This window comes from Galleria mellonella, unplaced genomic scaffold, assembly GCF_026898425.1.
Source record: "Galleria mellonella isolate WM207_F2 unplaced genomic scaffold, CSIRO_AGI_GalMel_v1 utg172, whole genome shotgun sequence".
Taxonomy (NCBI): Eukaryota; Metazoa; Arthropoda; class Insecta; order Lepidoptera; family Pyralidae; genus Galleria; species Galleria mellonella.
Window position 1 is genome coordinate 4,234,386 of NW_026442015.1, and position 22,669 is coordinate 4,257,054.

The following is a 22,669-nucleotide window of genomic DNA, read 5'->3' on the forward strand; positions in this document are numbered from 1 at the left end:
TCAGCACATGGACTATTGAGTACGTAGAGCGACCCCTACCGACATCTCTTTCATTTGTGCTCGATAAATCTTTTGCATAATTCTTCTTTCTTCCATTCTCTCCAAATGACCAAACACATCATTCCATTTTCGATCTTTGTCACTACATTCTCTTCTTGTCCACACTTACCTCCAAACAGCTTCTGCCATTCTCACGTTTCGTTTCCATACATAAGTGTTGGTGTTAGTACTCTCTGTATTATGGTAAGGCGAGCAAAACAAAACAAAATAGTCATTTATTATAATGGATCATTTGCTAATACTGTTGCTTTTAGATACACTCACATTGTAAATATTGTGTGTTTACATATAGATTTTGCTTCGCAACAAGTAGATCTTTGGTCCGCAAAAGAACTGCAGTTTTAATCGCCACTAAATTTAAGTGAGACTTACACGGGAGAGAAGCCTATTACTTGCGAGAAAAAAATTAAATAGATTAAGTGTTACCAACATAATCATATGAGTTGTAAAAAAACATACAGTAATTGAGAAGAATATTCATTCATGGAAGTGACTTAAAAATCTATATATAACTATAATTAAAGTGCATTGTTAACATATATAAATTTTCATAATATGTTTCTTTTCAGGTACAAATCAAAGCGCTAGAACATAGCAACAACACATTGTTAAACAAACGGCGGAACAAGGTCGGAGCTTAGATTTTAAGATATAGCTTATCGTGCTACTTAATTATAATTTGACCGGGTTTGTTTCTTAAGTCTAAGACTGTAAGAACAATGGTTTACCCAACAAAAGGGGAGAAATTACAATCATTCTGTTATACTTAATTATTAATTTATTTACACAAATATAGTGCAATACATATTGTGCCAATTTTAATGAATTAATCTGATAAAACAACTTCGATCGTACTTTGCTTCGTGGTTTGACAATAATTAGTTTACTTGTGTCAGATTTAAGTTACGTTTGCCATAGCAAATAAAAATTATACCACATATATAATTAATAGAAAATATAAATATGCGTTTTGTTCAGTAGAGTACACGAAATTATATTTAAATTCATGTATTTCTTTTAAAATAGACTGACCTCCTGATTTTTCTACTTATTACTAGTATCTATATAAACAATATTTAAACATTATAGTTACTCTATGCTTACCTCCTGTTTCCTCTAGTTCCTATTTTAACTATTAGGTTGCTAGCGAAGACTATCCGGCTCAAAGGACCAAATATTATCTTCAATTCAATCTCCTGCCCTCTAGAGCCACGGTAGTGAAACAAGTAATTATGGATAATTTAATGTTTAAAATATACCATATTGAATACTACACAATACTAATAAAGACTGTCATTGCCTCAATCAATATGAAGATTTTACTTTGCTTAGGTGGAAATTAAATTAATAATATATAAAGTAGAATCCACAATAGTATATCCTAGTATATCCTAAAACTTTTTGTTTAGTATACTGCTCAAAACGGTTTATTTCCTAAAAGCATGTACTAATTATATATACATTCTAAATGTTTTGTTTTTTCTTTTTTGTTCTTTTGTTTTTTTTTTGTGTTTACATAATTCTTTGTTCTAGTTATTACATAAAATTATATCGCGTCATTAAAATGTTTATGTATTATTAGTAACTCATATTGAATTTAATTTAACGCTCCTTTATATAAAAAATATTAATGCTATTTTTAGCATACCTATGTACATATATATAGAGGCAGCCTGAACAACAGTCATGTTCTATACACTCTATGATCCAATGTCCAAAATTATTCTCTTTTTTTCATCTCTCTTTTGTAATTATCATAATATTAATTAAATAATAATTAATTATACTATTAATAAGTATTAATTTAATTATTAAATATTCGCATTTAACAATTATGTGGTCGGTGCATCCAGTTTTATTAATAATATTAATTAAATATTATTTAATTAAATTTAATTAAATATTATTTAATTTAATTAATAATTTTTTCGTTAATTAAATATTAATTAATGTTCACATTCACGATTTTATGGTCAGTGCCCCCAAAGTTTTTGTTCTAATAAACCAACATACTTAATAACAACTTCAAGTCAATTACGCATTTTTATTATTAAACTGTAATAGTTTTTTTAAGTTATTAATATTGAAAGACACAGAGATAAGATGTTTGAACAGGTTTATCACGTTTCCGGTATTATTTGAATGTAACTGAATGTAGAAGTAATCAATCAATTTGAACATAATGGTTTCAAATATTAGAACTACTTACTGTAACTTTAGTACTAATTGGTACATTACATACGCCCCGACACTATCAAAGCTATTTTTAAATTTATAACATAACATAATACATTTTAGAATATTGGTTAACGTTCAAGGGTCCTCAATGTATAGTCTCGCTTGAAAAAAAAAAAAATTAAAGATATTATTTGCGATAAACTCTTCATATATTTTATTTCTATTTAATTATAAATTAATATAATAAAAATATTAAGGAAAAACGTTTAGTTATTTAAGCAAGTTGTCTATTTTTGATAACACTCTGGCCTCATATTATTTTATTGCTAGCGTTGTTAACTCTTTCTAATATTCATTATAAACCTTGTGTATTAAATAAACAAAGAAATGTTTGTTCATTAATTTTCAATATAAATATAATATCATTTCATTTATAAAATATTTTTGTAGGAGTATCACCATCATTCATGTTTAGACGAACGTTTCGGTTCTATGACCAATTTAAATTGGTTTAAGTGAAAATTAAAGTCAATTTTGCATCATAGTCTTATGCAAGATATAGGTGCTGTCTCAAATTATCTAATATAAATATACTGTAGTAGATACTAGACGTAATTGCAAAATATTTATAAAAAAAAAAAAGGAAAAACTTTTTAAAATGCTTACAATCACTAAGTCAATATTTCTCAACTATTTAAATGCCTATCGAGTATATATTGTAAATAAAATAAGTTATAATTACTGCTAAGTTAATTAAAACATAATATATATATATATATATATATATATATATTAAATACCTTTTTGTCATTATGTGTAAGTAGTCTTATACGATATATTACAATATCGACGAATCTAACTGTACACTTCTGTCAGGACTAGCTTTGCATAAATTAATTCATTTGAGCCATTAACTACCCACTGCTGAGCATAAACCTTCCTCATAAAGCGAGTTTTGCTAACAGTTGCTAAAATAGGTGGGTTGGCAACCGCAGTTAGGCTTTTACAGAAGTTTTAACATGAACGATGTTGTCCATCCCTCTACCAAATGAATAAATATTTATTTTGAATCGTGACAAAAATGAAGTACAGTTCAGTAAAAATATTGGTGTTGTTTTAGATATACATATAGATATATATATGTATTAGATACTATAATAATATACATATTTTATAAATTTAAGTAAATATAAATTGGGTGTGCATTTCAATGTTTCGATGTTAATTGTATTCTGAAAAATTTACAAATAAGATTAATTTAATTAAACTTTAATTATAAATTCGTAACTAATTTGAAAAGGTTGTAGGTCTAAGTTAATCTATTTGCATAATTTCCTTCCAAATTTATTACATGGAAGGGTAAACTCTTAATTTTTTTTCTCAAAATTTTAAATGATACTAGTTATTATTATTGGCACTCGTTTCCCTCCCCATACTGTAAAATTCTTATGTAAATTATTAGGTAAACCGTTGAAATCGAAATATTCTTCGAGTCAAATTATTTACTCTCAAAAAAATGTTTGTAATCTATCAAAGACAGTCTGTCGAATTCATAGTACATAAATACCTGAATGATGTAACTCCAGACGTGTGATAGCTGCGCTGATAATTGTTTTGTGGTCGTTTAACATTCACAGTTTAAAACTGTCTTACTAGATGGCATTGGAGTCGTTATAACTCTAAGCCATGTTTTACAGTTTATGCAATTGTAGTTCATTAAAATTTAAGAACTTATAGGAGAGAGGAAGTTATTGGAAACAATTTAAAACAAACTAACTTCAATACTGGCCGAATGGCATATACATTCAATGCTTTACATTCGGAAATGTTACAAACGAAAAAAGCGAAAGGCACGTAATAAAACCACCCACTTCACACTAAAATTATCTTGAAATTGTCAAGAACAATCTGACAAAACATTAAGGTTTGCAAGTTCTTGCAAGTGACTTTACAAGTGTTTGGTTGTTATCATTATTGCCAATTTTTGTTTACAACAAGTTGATATTGTAATGATCAGTAACGTCAGTGTTACAAAATATTGGTTTGCAAGTTCTTGCAAGTGACTTTACAAGTAAGTTTTGGTTATTATCATTATTGTCGATATTTGTTTACAATAAATTAATGTTGGAATTATCAGTAAAATCAGTGTTACAAATTATTGGTTTGCAAGTTCTTGCAAGTGACTACAAGTGTTTGGTTATTATCATTATTTTCTATATTTATTTACAATAAATTGATGTTGGAATTATCAGTAACATCAGTGTTACAAAATATTGGTTTGCAAATTTTTGCAAGTGACTTTACAAGTTTATGATTATTATCGTTATTGCCATTTTTTGTTTGCAATAAAATGATCTTGAAATTATCAGTAACGTCAGTGTTACAAAATATTGGTTTGCAAGTCCTTGCAATGGACTTTACAGGTGTATGAATATTATTAATATTGCCAATTTTTATTTACGACCATTTTGTTGCCGTCCATCTTCTAAGAGAGCCCCATATGGGATATTTTCATAATATGAATATATTTTGGGTGCTTTTTTGTGCTATATTGTTATGTAGTTGTGAATATACATATGCAGTCTTGATGTATACATACATACACACAAAGTTCAAGAAAATATCCTTATATTTTTAAAATGGTTTCTATTATCCTATAGACAATTAGGTATTAAAACCCTTGTAATAATTACGCACTCTGCTTGCCATTATACAAACGACATTATCTGTTTCTGTTATTTTTTTTAACTGATATTTTTATTATGTGAAACTCTGTATGTATGTATGTATGCAAATAAGATTTCTGAATATTCTTAAGTCACAAAATCATATTTTTAATATGATACTATAGATGTATAGGTTATTTACATTGTGTAAATAAGGAACAATTTATGTATTAAGATCGGTAGATTTATTAGTACAGAGAAGGACTTAGCGCCACTTATATAACTGCTAAGGTGATGATTGTATTATTCCTAATTATTGGAGCCATAGATAAATGTTTTATCTACTTAAAATTGAATGCGTAATGTATTAATTTAAAAATGCGGTCAGCATCCATAACATTATTAAACCGTATATTTACATCAACAGATAATAAAAGTCTATAACCTTAAAAATCAATTTGGGATGATTCTTTTGTCAACTCAGTGACGGGAAGGCCTTCTCTCGTCTTTCAATATTGCATTTGAGGTTTTACCCCCCTTATCTCACAGTGCAATATTTACTTTATAATCTATAAGCTTAGCTTTTATATAAAAGTGAGCGTAATTGTTTCAAGTAGCACAAAATTTGGTCCCACCGCCGGATAAACGTTTGTCTTTGTATATACGTATCAAGCAATACCTAATGATTGTGTAAGTCAAATTCATTTAGGTAGTTTGGTAGTGTTTTGTTACATTTACTTTGATCCATCATTGTACTTCAGTTTTTACCCAAAAAGTTATAATTGCATTATTCTCTTGTACTTACATTTTTAATACAATCTCAATTTTGTCCTATTAAGATAAACAAGTCACAAATTTTGTAAAATTGTGTCAATTATACTCCCGGATGTAGGAAAATATGTTGTTTTTTCTATTATTATTGATATTAATAATGATTCCCTTGAAATATGAGACACAAGATGTTGCATATAAAACAGTATAAATACATGTTGTATCTGGATTTCTTTTCTATAAATAAAGCTGCTGTAAATAAAAATTTAGGTAAACTATATTATGTTTTATTGAACTCATTAGAAATAAGGTTAAATGCCATTTTTTTTTCATTATATTTTAAAATTTTTCTTAAAAGGGCAGAGCAGTGCTGTCTTGGATGATTTTCAGTAAGTGCGACCCCTGTCCGACTTCGAAGAACCTATCAATTTCGAATTCTCGAAAAAGCCGATACCTCCGAAGTATTAGAAGGAAACCTATTATAAAATGTTTTTAGGGATATCAACTTGTCTGTCGACTCAAAACCAAATAAGTTCACCAAAATTAGACAAAAATCACTCAATTTCTATTATTAAAATATGTAATTATATACAGTTATTCTAAAAATGGAGTTTGTCATAGTGACAAATGTGATGCGTGTTAGCCAATCAAACTCACAAATAGAATTCTATGCAATTGCAAAGTGTTGCCATGTGTAGCAAGGTTATTTATATTTTTTTTATTATATATGTACATTATAATTTTTGGGTAAAACTGTAGTGAGCCCGTAATGAAGGCGTTTGCCGAGCTATGAGACTTGTACTTGTTTGCCTACTTACAATATGTATTCAGGTAGTTTGGTTATTTATTGTATTATAGAAACCCCAGTATCACATTAATGTCTGTGTACATGGTTGTACTTATGGATTATATCCAATACTTTTTCATTAATATATTTTCTAATATAAATACATTTAAAAAATAAAAAATGTTTTTTAAATTTTTTTTTTTTTTTTTTTTTATAGAACTTAGAATGGCAAACAAGCTGACGGCCCACCTGATGGAAAGTGGTAACCGTCGCCTATAGACATGAGCAGTACCATGGACATAACAGAGTATACTGTTTCGCCCATGATACCCCCCATGCGTTGCCATTCCTGAGGACTCAGGTGTTATTCCTCTGTACCCAGTAAATTCACGCCATATCCCACCCTTCAAACCGAAACACAGCCATGCAAACACAACTGCTTCACGGTTGAAACACGAATGGGACAGAGGTACCCAAGCAATCGACTTTTGTACAAAGTCTCCCTCTGGTGGTTTTTAAATAAAATCTTAAGAGGGTTTGATCAGAATAGTGTTGTATATGATTTTTTTTTTCTTTATTTAAGAACTACTGCAACAAAATATAAATCAATTACGTATCTACTTGTTCTTTTATTTACTATTGAATACCTTTATCGTCTTGTCTGTATCTCATTTCTTTCTTGTCTTCAAGATCTATTTACTGCCGTCTCAACCGATGGGGTCGATTGTGAGGCATAATTTTTCTACACGTCTGTTTAGGCGCATCACTAGTCGATCACGGTCGACTAACGTTACATCACTAATTTGTTATTTATTACATTTAAAAGGTGGAAATTAGTGTACGTTGGATTATCTCGTTTTTTTGTAAAATTCGACAATAGTCAGATGAAAAGTTCATTATAAATCTAGAACTAACATCCATTCCAAGCAAAAACAATATCTATAAAATAAAAATTTATAATAGAAATCTATTAGAAATTAAAAATATAACTTTAAGACACTCCATAAAACGGTGATTAATAGAACAATCAAATTAAAAATTTTAAGCTATCTAGAGTGTACATATACACAGATATATTCATGTAGAAATAACCATAAATCACAATATTTGTAAGAAGTGTATGGGTGAAGTATAATAAAAAGACCATCTGGCAAATAATAATTTATTTCGATAAAAAAAAGCACGCCAAAATGCCAAAGGCAAATGATGCAATTAAATAATAGCTTTACTTAGAACTAACATAATTCCCCAATTCATTATTTATGTAAATGGAATAATTTTTGTTTATAAAATAAAATATAAAATAAAATTAATATATTAAAATGCTATTAGAAGTGCTCTTACAAAAACTAAGGCTGAAAAGATGAATGTATTAAAGTTTGAGATTATAGACAATACTTAACGTTGATAATTATTCGAGACCCATCCTTTACGTTAGTAAAATGATAAAATTTACGTTAAACGTTCAATACTCGACGATGGAACTTTAAAACTCGTCTAGTATAATCTGTTTCAATCTTAGATTATAAAGGATACAGATTGATAATGTAAAAGAGACATAACATAATAACATACGTTAGAGCGAGACAAACAAGTAGATACGCAATATATAATAGACACATAATAGATAGTATGAATTAAACAATTTCTCATTATTTTTTTTTATATTTTGAAGTGGAATTAGTTTCAAGTGAGTGTAGTATAGTGTATATACTTGTCATTTCTATGCTCTAACATAACAGAACCACAAAATTGCAAATTTTCTCTCGTATTAACGCTTTAGAGATTTATCTATTTAAATGCAATATTATAAAATAATCAGAAATATTTTATACAGGAATTAGTAGAAAACGTATCTAATATGACCCAAACAATGTTCTAAACGTCCATGGATTAAAAATATAATGAATGTAATACGTGAATTTTCACTATTTTGCAACTTCAATTCTATATACATTCAGACCTGCCACATACACACATTTACAAAATACGCACACTGGTGTAATTATTTTCTTGTCTCGTTTTTGTGATTGCATTGCTACTCTCTCAGTACATAGTACGTTGTACTAAGTCTATGGTTTCAATAGAAATGTCTATGGCTTGAATAGAACTTAAGTACTTTCATACTGTAGATTTAGAAGTGTAGCAATCGTCTGTAAATTTTTCAAAACAATATGTTTTTATTTAAAAAAAAAAACTGTTCTACTAGCGAACTAGTAATATTTAAGTAATATAGTAACATTCGATTACTAAACATAATTATTATGAAAAAATAACACATAATTTTTCTACTTACTTTTTAACTTTTGCAAATAACTATGAAATATTCGTACAGAAGATTAATTATATATTTGAAAAATGATTAATTGCGATGACATAATAATGACTGTAATATGGTTTCCATATTTAAATATTTCGATTCCATTTACGTGTATCAAGAGCAAATGCTCTTATCTGTAGATGATAGATAAGACATGGATGATCGAGATAACACATTTTTCATACAAAATTTTCCTCCTTTTGGTATAGTAATAAAAATGTATTCTAGTCGATTTGCGATGAGCTGATCCGTGATTGGTCCACACAAAGTCACCTACATAAACTCACCCCCTTATTCATAAAAAGGTCAAACGTCTCTCAAATCTATTTCAGCTATTGAACTACTTTCTCCTGCTTACACTAAATTCCCAATTTGAAAGGTGACAAAACACTCAAATATTTGAAATAAAGTTTGTATGTTTTAGTCTTTATAAATAAGAGGGTTAGTTTTTAATTTTACAATGTTTCAATATTACCCACAACTTTGTATGCGTGAAATATATGATATGAAATACGTCAAATTTGATTTACAATCGCATGTACTGTTATTTCTCAAATGAATTACTATATACTAATATACAGTGTGTTGACAAAATAAATTTCTTAAAACTAGTGCTACTATTCATTAATATAGTATCAAAAAAAATTTTTTTATACAACTTAGAATGGCAAACAAGCTGACGGCCCACCTGATGGAAAGTGGTAACCGTCGCCTATAGACATGAGCAGTACCATGGACATAATAGAGTATACTGTTACGCCCATGATACCCCCCATGCGTTGCCATTCCTGAGGACTCAGGTGTTATTCCTCTGTACCCAGTAAATTCACGCCATATCCCACCCTTCAAACCGAAACACAGTTATGCAAACACAGCTGCTTCACGGTTGAAACACGAATGGGACAGAGGTACCCAAGCAATCGACTTTTGTACAAAGTCTCCCTCTGGTAAATTTATTACTTATTTATTATTACCTAGAATTTTTTTTATGTTACCAAATATTAAAAAATAAATTAATATTACTTTGCTCTACCCTCTGATATTGATACTCTTTCCACTTTGGGCTTGCTAGAAGAAAACTCTTTTATAGTTAAACTCGCCTTTGTATATATACTAACCTCTGTCATATTTTTTTGTACTATCAGTGTGTACAATAAAGTATAAATAAATAAATAATATTCCCGAAAAAATGTACAAGCTGCATTTATACCACTTTCAATGCATAATAATAGATATGTACATATGTTGTACTTATGTTACATCGAGTCGTTGGTAAGGATATAAATTTTTTTAAAGAATTTTGTTTTTGGTAATATTTGGTATAGAAAAAAAAAAACTGAGACCTTGCTAATGATTACTAACACTACTTTTAAGGCATGAATTTCATTAATTAACACACTGCATGCTATATTTTGTTTGTAATTCACCTATCTATCAATTTACTTATATATAAACAATTAACCAGTTTCATTATAAAATAGTTTAGCCTCTAAGACACGACAAAAGATAACATGGCACATACGTCAAATTTGAGCGTAAATTTTGAAGTTTCAAATTACTATATGTTAAATATCTTTGGTCCCAATCCAGTTATCTACACAATTTGTTTATATATAAGTAAACAGTTATTGAACGATTATGAAATTTTTATATTTATATAGCTTATATCCAATCATGACGTGACGATACTAAAAATCTTATTGTGTTGAAGATTTCATTATGCCGTGAACGCACATTTTATTTGGTACTTTAACTGAACTATTATGTTACGAATAAAAACAGCTTGACCGATATTGATTTTTGCCGTTTTATTCGTTGCATTACAGTGGGTGGTGTCAAAGAAATAAAAAGTGAAATTAAATTAAAAATTAATAATGTTCTAATGAGAATCGCTACTTCGGATTACTTTCAATAGATGGCGTTGTATGTAACACGAAGTTCACCGGATCATCTAATTCTTTTATAAACTTAGTTTATCAATATAAACTGAAACTATTTATTTTTAAGCACCAGTTTCTTAATCGCTGGTAATATCAAATTTGTAGTTTTAGAGATAGAGATTAAGATTTCCAATCGATCATAGTGACATAATAGTATAGAAAAATTACACGTTTTCATAACTTCACGCTCTGCGTCACAGTCAAAGTGCGTACAAAGTCGCAGGTAATCATTATATCTGTCCCATTATATTATAATACACTTATAATAAACTGTACAACATGTATATAGCGGGGGCGACCCAAGCGCTCTGTATCATGGTGAGGCCCGCGAGAGCTGCGAAGGCATACCACAGCAATCCGATGATGAAAATCTGCCAGACTATATGAACCACCAATAATCTGCAAATAAAGTAATAATAAAAAGTACATATATATGTAATATATATAATCTAATGTACATATATAGTATGTAGAGGCGACTAAGGGAACTTAATGCTCGAGGAATGGACAGCAGCGTCCCTTTTAAAACATCAACAAAGCCTAAACTGTTACCAACCCATCTGCCAAGTTAATGTAATGATAATAGTTAACTTAGAACAAAATTTATTAATTTATTACCGACGTTTCGACTTGGATTGCACCACGTCATGGTCACGACAGGACGTGGTACAATCCATAAAATATTTCATCACGTTAAATCCCGATTGTGTATTTAAAATATGTGTTAACAACGCGAAAATTTAAATTTGACATTTTTTTGTTATAATAAAGTTAATACTTTTTTCTCTAGCAGTGATTGTAAATCTATTGAAAAAAATAAATACCTAAACCCGTAAAAAACCAATGTCACGACGTTTATTAATGATAATTCCCGAAATTGCTTAACCGTTTTTAATGAGATTTTTAAATGTGTATAGATAGATTTTTTTACAGGTTTTGATTTATTGTTAAGTACACATGTTCGCCTTATAGTCTATAGCATGCAAATTCATTGTATTATTTGCTACTTGAGAAATAGAATAGTTTTTATTAAGGCAAGACAAAATAAATCCGGTAGATGGTGGTAGGGGGCAAATGAATGTTTGCCAGATCAGAATAAGATACTTCACAACACAAACATACAGTACAGCTAGGGTTGTCAACCCTCCCGCATTGCCCGGGAGGCTCCGGTAATAATGGTTAACTTGCCGAATGTATTTATTTTTTAGAAAAACCGAAGATATGATCCCGGAGTGCAATAATTTCTAACATTTTTATAAAAATTAAATGGATCCATCGCTCAAAATGTTCACGTATGTTCTTTCCACTCCTATCTCTAATGCTTCATGCGACCGCGTATTCGACATTATGTAGCAAGTATGAAATAAATAAAGAAACCGAATGAGTAATCTTTAGTAAAAGCAAAGTTATAAGTAGTTACAAACTTTGATTTTTCATGTAAACACTTTTATGATTATCTGGAGATATACCGATAAAATTCTCCCGGGTTTGTCCTTTCGAAAGTTGGCAACCCTAAGTTGATATGTACCTATGATCACTACAGACATAAATTTTCATAGTAAATGCTACTTACACAGAATCTTTCCTCCTGGCTGCCGGCAGTGAGCTTTCCTTCTCATTATTCAAATATTTCCTTACGCCTAGAAGCAGGTTCGTGAAGTAATCCTTCCACTGAAATTATATATTAACAAATTAATATACAGAAAATAAACAACATAGTCTTCAGGAATACATGAGTAGGGTATGGTACCATGGGGGATAGCGTATTTTGTGATGTCCATGGTATTGTATAGCGTTTAAAGGCGACAGTTACCACTTATCATCAGATAGGCCGTCAGTTTGTTGGGAATCCTAAATTACATAAAATAACATATCTAAATATATTGGTCACGCCTATCTCCCACTGAGGTAGGCAGAAATAATGCAACGCCAAATGCTGCGATTCAATCAGACCTCTTTAAAATACAGAACTATATAACTAAACTTACCCATAAATACATATTTATTGTGGGGCTCATTCAGAGGTATCATTTCTTGAAACTTACATCTTAACCTAATATTTTAAAATGATAATTTTGCAAAATGACTGTTTTATAGACCTTTATAAATTAAATTATAATAATATTGACTTATAGATATAAGACAAGACTTATATAAACGATTTTTTCTAATAGATATTGAAAAAAAAACCGTTTATAATACGTCTTTACAATAATGATTACGTTGTGATATCAAATTTTGATATCACAAGTTTAACACACTTTGATGAGACACGATTCCATGGAATCGACCGCAATATTAAACAGGGCTTAAATACTAGAATTACATACTAAATAAAATAAATCTACTCTTTTTCTCCAGAGGTCCGTACACTGATACAACTTGATGCCCCAAATAGGCTTGACTTGCATAGAAAAGAAAGCTGACATTCATTACTCGTTGTATCCCGTGGCTTCGCCCGTGGTCGTACCATTTTTTTTTTAATTTATAATAATAGACAAATAAATTAATACTCACAACTAAAGTGGAGATATCTATAAAGAACAACTCCCTGTCTGTCTTGTTCAGCTGTTTGCACAAATCTAACGTGTTCGGATTGTAGAACTTCCATTCGGAAAATATGAACCTCTCCAAGCGGCTGAGTGAGTTCCATACATTTTTATTTAAACGGAACAGTCTGTAGAAGAGAAGAACAAATATGATAAATAGAACAGACAACATAATATATAAATTCAATATCTATATATTGGCCCGATTAAAAATATGTTATATATCGGTTATCTTTTTTTTTTTATACAACATAGAATGGCAAACAAGCTGACGGCCCACCTGATGGAAAGTGGTAAGCGTCGCCTATAGACATGTATAATATTTCAATATTAGCTTATTATATATATACCAGAGGGAAACTTTGTACATAAGTCGATTGCTTGGGTATCTCTGTTCCATTCGTATTTCAAACGTGAAGCAGCTGTGTTTGCATAGCTATGTTTCGGTTTGAAGGGTGGGATTTAGCAGTGAATTTACAGAGTACAAAGGAATAACATCTGAGTCCTCAGGAATGGCAACGCATGAGGAGTATCATGGACGAAACAGTATACTCTATTATGTCCGTGGTACTGCTCATATCTATAGGCGACGGTTACCACTTTCCATCAGGTGAGCCGTCAGCTTGTTTGCCGTTCTAAGTTGTATAAAAAAAAATAGGTAATATACAAAAATATTATATAATAAATAGATTCAATATCTATATATTGGTCCAATTAAAGATATGTTATCAAATGTATAATATTTTATGTATGTATTTCATTAAAATAAGGCACACGATGGAAACAAATTGATATATTCGACTAGTATAGGTGATATCGAAATGGGCTATGACCTGAGGGCCTACCATGTAATGTTTTCCGAAATTTCGGAACCAAACGAAACAGAAATTTGATGTTAAAATTACATAATATATGCCGTTTGGAAATATTAAAAATGTTAAAATATTGTTCCTTTAGACTTTCATGATAGGACGTGTGACGAACGAAATGTTAAACTGAATTTATTGGTCCGATTTTGGTATAAACAAAAACACGAAATTGAGTCCGAAATTTCGGAATTTCATTTCATGGTAGACCCGCTGTTTTTTTTTTTCACCGTAAATTACCAGAGAAACCCAATATATAGACATCGGTACGGATATCAACCAATGTAAATAGATTAAAATTATGATAACACTTACATAGCACGCCCGCCAGTTATACGAAGCAGTGTATCTAGTAATATAGCGGGGAAGAAGTGGATAAATATGGCCGACAAGCGGAACAACCACAGCGACGAAACGAATTTTAAATGCGGGTACCTGCAAAAACAAATCAGTTATAATCACTTGTCTTCATCTAAAGGTTGATCGAAATCGCTTTTAGGTGTAATGCCGTTCATTGTTTTCTTAATTTGATTTAATATCTCCACTGACCCCCCTCTGTATAGAGCAGGGAGTAGTACGAAGGTCCCACCAAATCTATCATATGCAAGGGGTGCACAACGAATCTCAAAAGGGGAAGAGAGAGATGGGGGACCCCTCCCCCTGGGGTCCTGTAGTAGTCCTGTTATAACAATCACCAAACTTATTTTGAAAGTGGCTTTCTTGTAAAAGGTTATTTTTGTTTTTTTTTTTTTTGTTATTTTTTTTAATCTGTTATACTCCATCTAGATGTTATTGATCTAGAAATATTTGAATCCTTACCATACAGCATTTTTGAGCGGGTAAGCGTGCAGTAATTCGTTGACCGACAACTCTATGAGCGACCAGGTGAACGGCCTGCACGTAGACGACGAGCAATGGTATACGCTTAGACCGGACCTGAAACACCATCCTTTATTGTACAGCAATTACCAGAGCTCTCTCTGGTAATTAACATTGTAAAAAAAGTCGTCTGCTTGGGTATCTCTGTCCCATTTGTATTTGCATGGCTGTGTGGTTCAGTTTGAAGGGTGAGCATTCTTTAATTTCATATGGCAATGAAATTAAAGAATACAAATGTATGAGCGACACAGTATGTTACTCTGTTATGTCCATGGTTCTATTCATGTCTTTAGGCAACGGTTACCACTTTCCATCAAATGGGCCGTCAGCTTGTGTGCCATTCTAAGTTGTATAAAAAAAAAATTACATAGTTGTATGGGCCGTCATTTTTTTATCAATCTAAGTTGCATAAAAAGTATTACATAATACAAGAAAAAAAAAACACTAACTCTACTTTGATACATATATTTTTTAAATAAAAACAAAACGCGCAATTTTTTCAGTGTTGCAAGTAATTGGATTAAAAACTTACCAATTCCGGTCGATTTATTAAATTTTCAATCAGTAACTCAGTAAAGAGTAATTAAATAAATAATAAATCTTTATGCACTATTTACCCTGTTATTTCAAAAATATTTGTAAATATTTAGTATAATTTTTATTTTTCACATCAATCTTACAATATAATTCCCCCATATTCTGAGTAACAAATTAGTGTTATGGTATTGCCGAAGCATATACAAATGCTTCTATATAATCTAAGCATAGGTATTATAATGCATTCTTTGATACCGATGGGACCATTCATTTCTTTAGGACGGCTACCTCTTTCCATTAGATACGCTGTCAGTTTGTTTGTCATTCTTAATATGATAAATAAAAAAGTACTTACTTAGACTGGGCGGCGTGCCAGCCGGCAACTAGAAGCTGGTTGACCACCACGTCGACGGGGATGTAGTCGGCCACGTTTTGGGTCGCCAGCGGCAACCGTCGCACCACGCCTGGTAAGGGAGAGAAGAGATTGTTAGTAATAGAAACTATCAAACTCACTGCCAGCAATATTAGTTTAATGATATGCTAGCTGCTATCAGTTCGACCTCCATGCATTTCTTTACATATTGGTGGAAATTCCCATCATAACATTGAATGCTCAAAAATTATATAAAAGAACAAGTTCACTTTAAGTTGATCGTGTCTGGATACCTTTTTATTGTCCATTGCAGAAAAAAACAAGCTGTCAAATTTATTTTTTTAACCGTTTTTCCTTTAATTTTGAACATGGATTATATCACCTCGATTTATTTCACCAATAAAAAAAAAACATGCAAAGAAGGGTTAATTATTAATACAATATTTTCCCCGTATGTTATCTGTGACTATCACAGATAACATATAGGCGAATATCAGTAAATACCTTTGCTAGCGCCCATGAGGAATCCTTGGGGTCCCACTTTGGAGCAAGTCCATCCAGGAATAGGCTCCTTCCAAGACCCGACAACTGTAAAATACAATTTCGAATTAAATCAAATTAAACACCTATATAATTATGCATTTTTTTATACAACTTAGAATGGCAAACAAGCTGACGGTCCACCTGATGGAAAGTGGTAACCGTCGCCTATAGACATGAGCAGTACCATGGACTTAACAGAGTATACTGTTTCGCCCATAATACCCCCCATGCATTGCCATTCCTGAGGACACAGGTGTAATTCCTTTGTACCCAGTAAATTCACGCCATATCCCACCCTTCAAACCGAAACACAGCCATCTTCTTCACGGTTGAAACACGAATGGGACAGAGGTACCCAAGCAATCGTCTTTTGTACAAAGTCTACCTCTGGTATATTGATATTGATACCAGTACAGTTTGGTTACATCACCCCCCCCCTCCCTCGTACTAATTTTAATATATAATCAATTAAATTTAATACGCCCTTTTTGTAGAATCCCATGCTAGTCTTGTATTAATTTGTATATATTCGTGCGAGGCCGCGGCGGATCGCTAGTCAAGTATAAATCTGCCGGAATCTACTCGTAGAGGCATACTTACTCATGGTGGGTCTCACAATAGTACATGGAAACAGATCAGCACACTTCACGACTTCGTGCTCGGCTAAATGTTTCGTGAATGTGTATGTATTTGGGTGGCTTTTCAGGATTCTGAAAATAAATTCATCGCTTATTATAAAATGCCAGCTAACCTTATGAACTGGGGGGAAAGGGATTGTTAGTAATGGAGTCAAATAGCCCCATTACTAGCAATATACCGTATTAGGTCGACCTCCACGCGTTTCCCCCTGGAAACCGTTGTGTTTAATACTAGTTGAATACATCAGGATGGGCTGACTGACCTGCTTTCATCCTCATCTGTCATCTCTCACTGGTACCCCGCCAGTGTATACCGATAGCATAGGCGGGATTATTATTATACCATTATCACCCATTTAAAAAAATACCTTATGAACTTCATATCACCTACAACACCATCTATTAAAAGTTTTTTGAAGTAGCGATTCCCATACAAAATTGTGGCAACCGTCGCTTATAGACATGAGCTGTACCATGGACATAACAGACTGTACTGTTTCGCCCATAACACCCCCCATGCACCGCCATTCCTGAGGACTCAGGTAAAACCTCTGTACCCTGTAAATTCACGCCATATCCCACTCTTCAAACCGAAACACAGCCATGCAAACACAACTTGCTTTATAGTTAAAACACGAATGGGACAGAGGTACACAATCAAACGACTTTTGTACAAAGTCTCCCTCTGATGATTTGTATACTCACTTGGGTTCTAATTGCAACAGTTCCTCGTCATTCTTATTTTCTATCAGTGCTATGATCTTCTCGGCGTCATCAGGCGCCTCGTAGACCTTCTCGTGTGCCTCTGTCAGGTACGAGTTGACATATGCTGATGAAACGTGAATCATCACCTGTAATAAAACATATCTATTTAAATACCAATTTATAAGTACAACTACGTCTGTGTGACACCTGCAATAACATTATTTCTCAAACATTTATTTACAAACTAATTTTTACTGCCGACTTTGTCTGTGACAGAATATAACGGGGTAAAAATAAGGGTATTTTTATGAATAAAGACATAGGGTTTTTACATTTTTTTTTTTTAATCGTTGATAATGGAATGGCAACCCCGCCCGCACTAACGGTATACGGCAGCGGGGAACCAGTGAGGGGTGATAGGTGAGATTGAAAAAGCAGGTCAGTTAGCCCATCGTGATGACTACACCTGGAATTCAACTCGATGCTTTCCAGGGGTAACTACGTGGAGGTCGACCTGGCAGGGTATATTGCAATAGGACTTATAGTCTGCATTTTTAACAATTCCCCCCCCCCCTCCCCGCGGTTTACAATGTTAGTAAGTATAAGAATTAAGACAATTATATATATTTTTTTATACCACTGAAGTGGCAAACAAGCATACGACCTACCTGATGATAAACGGTTACCGTAGCCTATGAACGCCTGCAATATCAGAGGTATTACGTATTATATATCTCTGGATATAAATACTCTACAAGTATTACACATTTTATATAAGGTGTATGGATATAAATATATATTGCGGTGGCAGTTCGGGCGGGCCGTATGCTATTACTTATAATCATGAACGTCTTTTGCGAGTATAAATAAATTTTATGATTGATTCATTAAAACTTATAATTCCGTATAAAATACGATAAATATATAATTATAGAATATTAATTTAAATAGACAATAATATATTATTGTATACAATATTAATTCGAACAAGTTGATAAAACATAAGTCAATTTTGTGATAACCTATTTTTAATTACGTTATTACCGATTTCATTATACTATACAACTATATACTATACCCCGCGACTTTATTCTAACATTTTTCTTTTATACAACTTAGAATGGCAAACAAGCTGACGGCCCACCTGATGGAAAGTGGTAACCGTATTATTATCATTATTATAACCTGCCTAGGAGTATGAAGAATAATTGTATTAAGTTTCGTTAAAATCCGTCGAGTAGTTTTTGTTTCTATAATGAACATACAGACAGACAGACAAAAAAAAATTTTACTAATTGCATTTTTGGCATCAGTATCGATCACTAATCACCCCCTGATAGTTATTTTGGAAATATATTTCATGTGCAGAATTAACCTCTCTACAGATAAACAACATATTATATATATATATATATATATATATATATATATATATATATATATATATATATATATATATATATATATATATATATATATATATATATATTTTTGTAAATACGGAAATACTTAGAACACTTATAAACACCTAGACTATAAACAAACAAATACTGTTACTATGTGATAATCGAACTCTCAACCATCAAAGGGTAAGGCAGTGTTTCAAAGAACTATCTATACCTGCAAGGTCGTGAAATAAAAATTTTAACTATTTAGATCTAAACAAACAAACGGACAGAACAAACAGAGATTGTTTTATATAATTTAGTGATAGTATAGTTTATACATTATTTGTTTATCAAGATTTGAGATATAATAATATAAACTAAACATATGCAAAAATAAATAAGATTAATTTTATTACTTGCTTATCACGCACTCGATTGTTTATATATCAGCAATTACATGATTTATATCATAGCCACTAATATCTAGTAAAGATGTCAAATCTTTTATTACTCTACATATATAAACATAAGTGTTATCTATACTAAGCGCGCGTGTGCGTGCGTGCGGGCGTGCGTGCGTGCGGGCGTGCGTGCGTGCGGGCGTGCGTGCGTGCGTGTGTGCGTGCGTGCAACGTGCGAACGTGGGGGGAAAGGGATTGTTAGCAATGGAGTTTGACAGGCCCATTGCTAACAATATGCCCTATCAGGTCGACCTCCACGTGGTTCCCCCTGGAAACCATCGTGAACAAATCTTGTTGCATTCATCACGATGGGCTAACTGACCTGCTTCATCCTCACCTATCATCCTTCACTGGTGCACCGCCGGTGTATACCGATACCATTCCATTATCATCCATTAAAAAAAAAAGTGCGAACGTGCATGTGTGTGTGTGAACAATCAGTTCATAAAAATGAACTTTACACAAATCTGTCTGACAGCATATCATATATATATATATATATATATATATATATATATATATATATATATATATATATATATATATATATATATATATATATATATATATATATATATATATATATATATATATAAATATATAATAATCAGCATATTAAAATTAAAACATACCTTCAAATTTTTTATTTGACGACTTAATTCCATCACTCTCCTTGTACCCAAAAGATTAATTTTCACTGTCGGCCGCAGAGACTCCTGGAAGTCCAGGGTGGCTGCCGAGTGCACTATTACATTTACATTATTGATAAGCAGCTCACGGTCCTGAGGGCTCAATCCGAGGTTCTCTTGCCCAACATCGCCGGACACTGGAACAATTTTCTTGAACACATCTGTTGTTTCTTTTTCTATGAGTTTTTCGAATATCTGTAAATTAGTTTAAAATATAACATTGATATATTTAAGATTATTTTTCAGAGGGGACCTGGCATTGTGTATATATACAGTCAGACATGTCTTTTGTTAAATTTTGCTTAGGCCCTGACAAAATTCTGGTGTTGGTAGGCCCTACCTGGCCCCCTTAAATATACCTATGATTATATGCACATATATAGTGGATTTGGTCCAAGATAGGGAGAGATAGAAAAAGAGCAGGTCTATGCGTTAATGGAATTTAAACTGACTGACTTATAAATGATATTATTAAAAAAATAAATGTTATAAATAGTTTATACTTGTAAATACATATTTATATTAAATTTCTTATGACTTAATCCTACCTATTATTATAACTATGAAATTTTGCAAAAAAGTATTTTTTATTTTGTTTTTCATGCTACTTAAAATGATGAACAAGCAGATGTTCCTCCTGACAAAAAGTGGTAACCATCACCTATAGAAATTAACGGTGTCTGTGTCGCTCATGATACCGTTTATGTGTTCCCATTCCTGACGATTAAGGTATTATGTCTGCTTTATACCTTGTATGTTCATTACCATATCCCCTTCTTCAAACCAAAACAAACACAGCCATGTAAACCAATGCTTTCAGCAAAAACGTTATTTAAGTGTGTTTGTTACTCATCATAAAATAAGTCATTAACTATCCACTATAGAACATAGGCTTCTCCCATAAAGGGGGGCTTTGCCTCTAGTTGCCACGCTTGACAAATGGGATGGCAATTGCAGTTAAGCTTTAGTAATTTTTACTTATATATATATAAATTATATATATATATATATATATATATATATATATATATATATATATATATTGATGCAATAATTATATAGATATATATGTTCTAATATATTTTCATCTGCTATTTGTTTAATGTAACTTATGTACCTATTTATAAACATATAAAAATATTTATGCAAAAAATAAATTTTTGTTCATACAAGTTACACTCACTTATATAAATATGAGTCAACAGTATTAAAATAATGTCAAAATGGCAGTACAAAATAATGCTGTTACTACAAAAGATTTTGCAGTGTTCACCATTATTTTAGGAGAATATTAAATTTCTAGATTCTTGCAATTTTTTTATAACCTAAATGCAACTTGTAAAATACTAACAGTATACCGGCATACTGCCTGCACGGATTCAATTTACACTAAAAAATGAAATTACTTTAAAATAAATTCAAGCGTGATTGAATAACAAACAATATAAGGTTTAAAATATTAATAGAATAGGATAAAACAACTTACTGGATTTTTTGGGAATTCCTCCAGCCTTTCAGATATTTCCTTGCCTTTTTTAGGTCTCATAAGTAGGTACAATTTGCCAGCTTCAGGTATACTCCTCAGTATCTTCTCTATCAAACATAATCCTACAAAGCCGGTGCCGCCGGTGATGAAGAAATTTTTACCGGAGTAAAAAGCACGCACTTGCGATTCTTCAGACATTTTGATATATCACTGGAAATATAAATATTTCAGTTTATAAAATGCTTTATTCTTGGTTTTAATAAGAGGGCTAATACCGTAAACCGTGGGTGTACACGTACCTAAGTAATTAAATAGTGCAAACAATTGTAAATCAATTAGGTATAAATACCTAGATTATCTATGATTTTTTTTTTTTTTTTTTAGTACGTTTGTTCCGTTTGGAACAGGCTAAGGTCGGAGACCATGCTGCCTAGTCTTCAAAAAGATAAATTGTCTGGAATTTTATTTTTCTAATGTCGCTTCAATTATTGTCATAATCTTCAATATTTCATTTGTCAAATCCGGTAAGTACATTTTCATAAATATCTTTTCTTGAGTTTTCTTAAACCAGTGGATTTATCAAATTAAAAATAAATAATTATAAAAAATCATTGTCTTGCAATTCAATAAAAGTATTCTTATAGCTCCTTGAATGTTGTAGTAATATAAGTGAAAATAGCTTTGAAACAAGAAGGAAATCTTAAGAGAAGCGGGATTGAGTGCGGGATATTTTCGGGTTTTTTGAAGATAATCCTAAGTTCGTCAAACATAATGTGTCTTTGAATGACAAATTCAGAGCAATCAAAAAAAAGGTGATGTAGAGATTGGGCTGT

General features: G+C 31.5%; 2 protein-coding genes across 3 annotated transcripts in view; one reads left to right on the plus strand and one right to left on the minus strand.

Moving 5' to 3' along the window:
• Positions 1-5,953, plus strand: part of LOC113515814 (MAP kinase-activated protein kinase 2) — a 28,119-nt gene extending 22,166 nt beyond the window's left edge. Inside the window, exon 8 of the mRNA XM_052893174.1 lies at positions 630-5,953. Coding sequence (XP_052749134.1) covers positions 630-701 — 72 coding nt within the window. The 3' untranslated portion in view covers positions 702-5,953. The remainder of the gene's footprint in view (positions 1-629) is intronic.
• A 1,657-nt stretch (positions 5,954-7,610) lies between these two features.
• Positions 7,611-22,669, minus strand: part of LOC113511445 (putative fatty acyl-CoA reductase CG8306) — a 36,162-nt gene continuing 21,103 nt past the window's right edge. Inside the window, exons 1-12 of one of the 2 annotated variants that reach the window (XM_052893173.1) lie at positions 22,136-22,208; positions 21,837-22,046; positions 20,294-20,545; positions 17,813-17,958; positions 17,070-17,179; positions 16,431-16,514; positions 15,909-16,017; positions 14,957-15,073; positions 14,453-14,572; positions 13,240-13,399; positions 12,296-12,393; positions 7,611-11,121 (exon numbers count right to left, since the gene is read on the minus strand). In XM_052893173.1, the coding sequence (XP_052749133.1) occupies positions 10,983-11,121; positions 12,296-12,393; positions 13,240-13,399; positions 14,453-14,572; positions 14,957-15,073; positions 15,909-16,017; positions 16,431-16,514; positions 17,070-17,179; positions 17,813-17,958; positions 20,294-20,545; positions 21,837-22,034 (1,533 nt within the window). In that variant the 5' untranslated portion in view covers positions 22,035-22,046; positions 22,136-22,208 and the 3' untranslated portion in view covers positions 7,611-10,982. Of the gene's footprint in view, positions 11,122-12,295; positions 12,394-13,239; positions 13,400-14,452; positions 14,573-14,956; positions 15,074-15,908; positions 16,018-16,430; positions 16,515-17,069; positions 17,180-17,812; positions 17,959-20,293; positions 20,546-21,836; positions 22,047-22,135; positions 22,209-22,669 lie in introns of those variants that run through there. The other variant, XM_052893172.1, reaches the window with a different exon arrangement.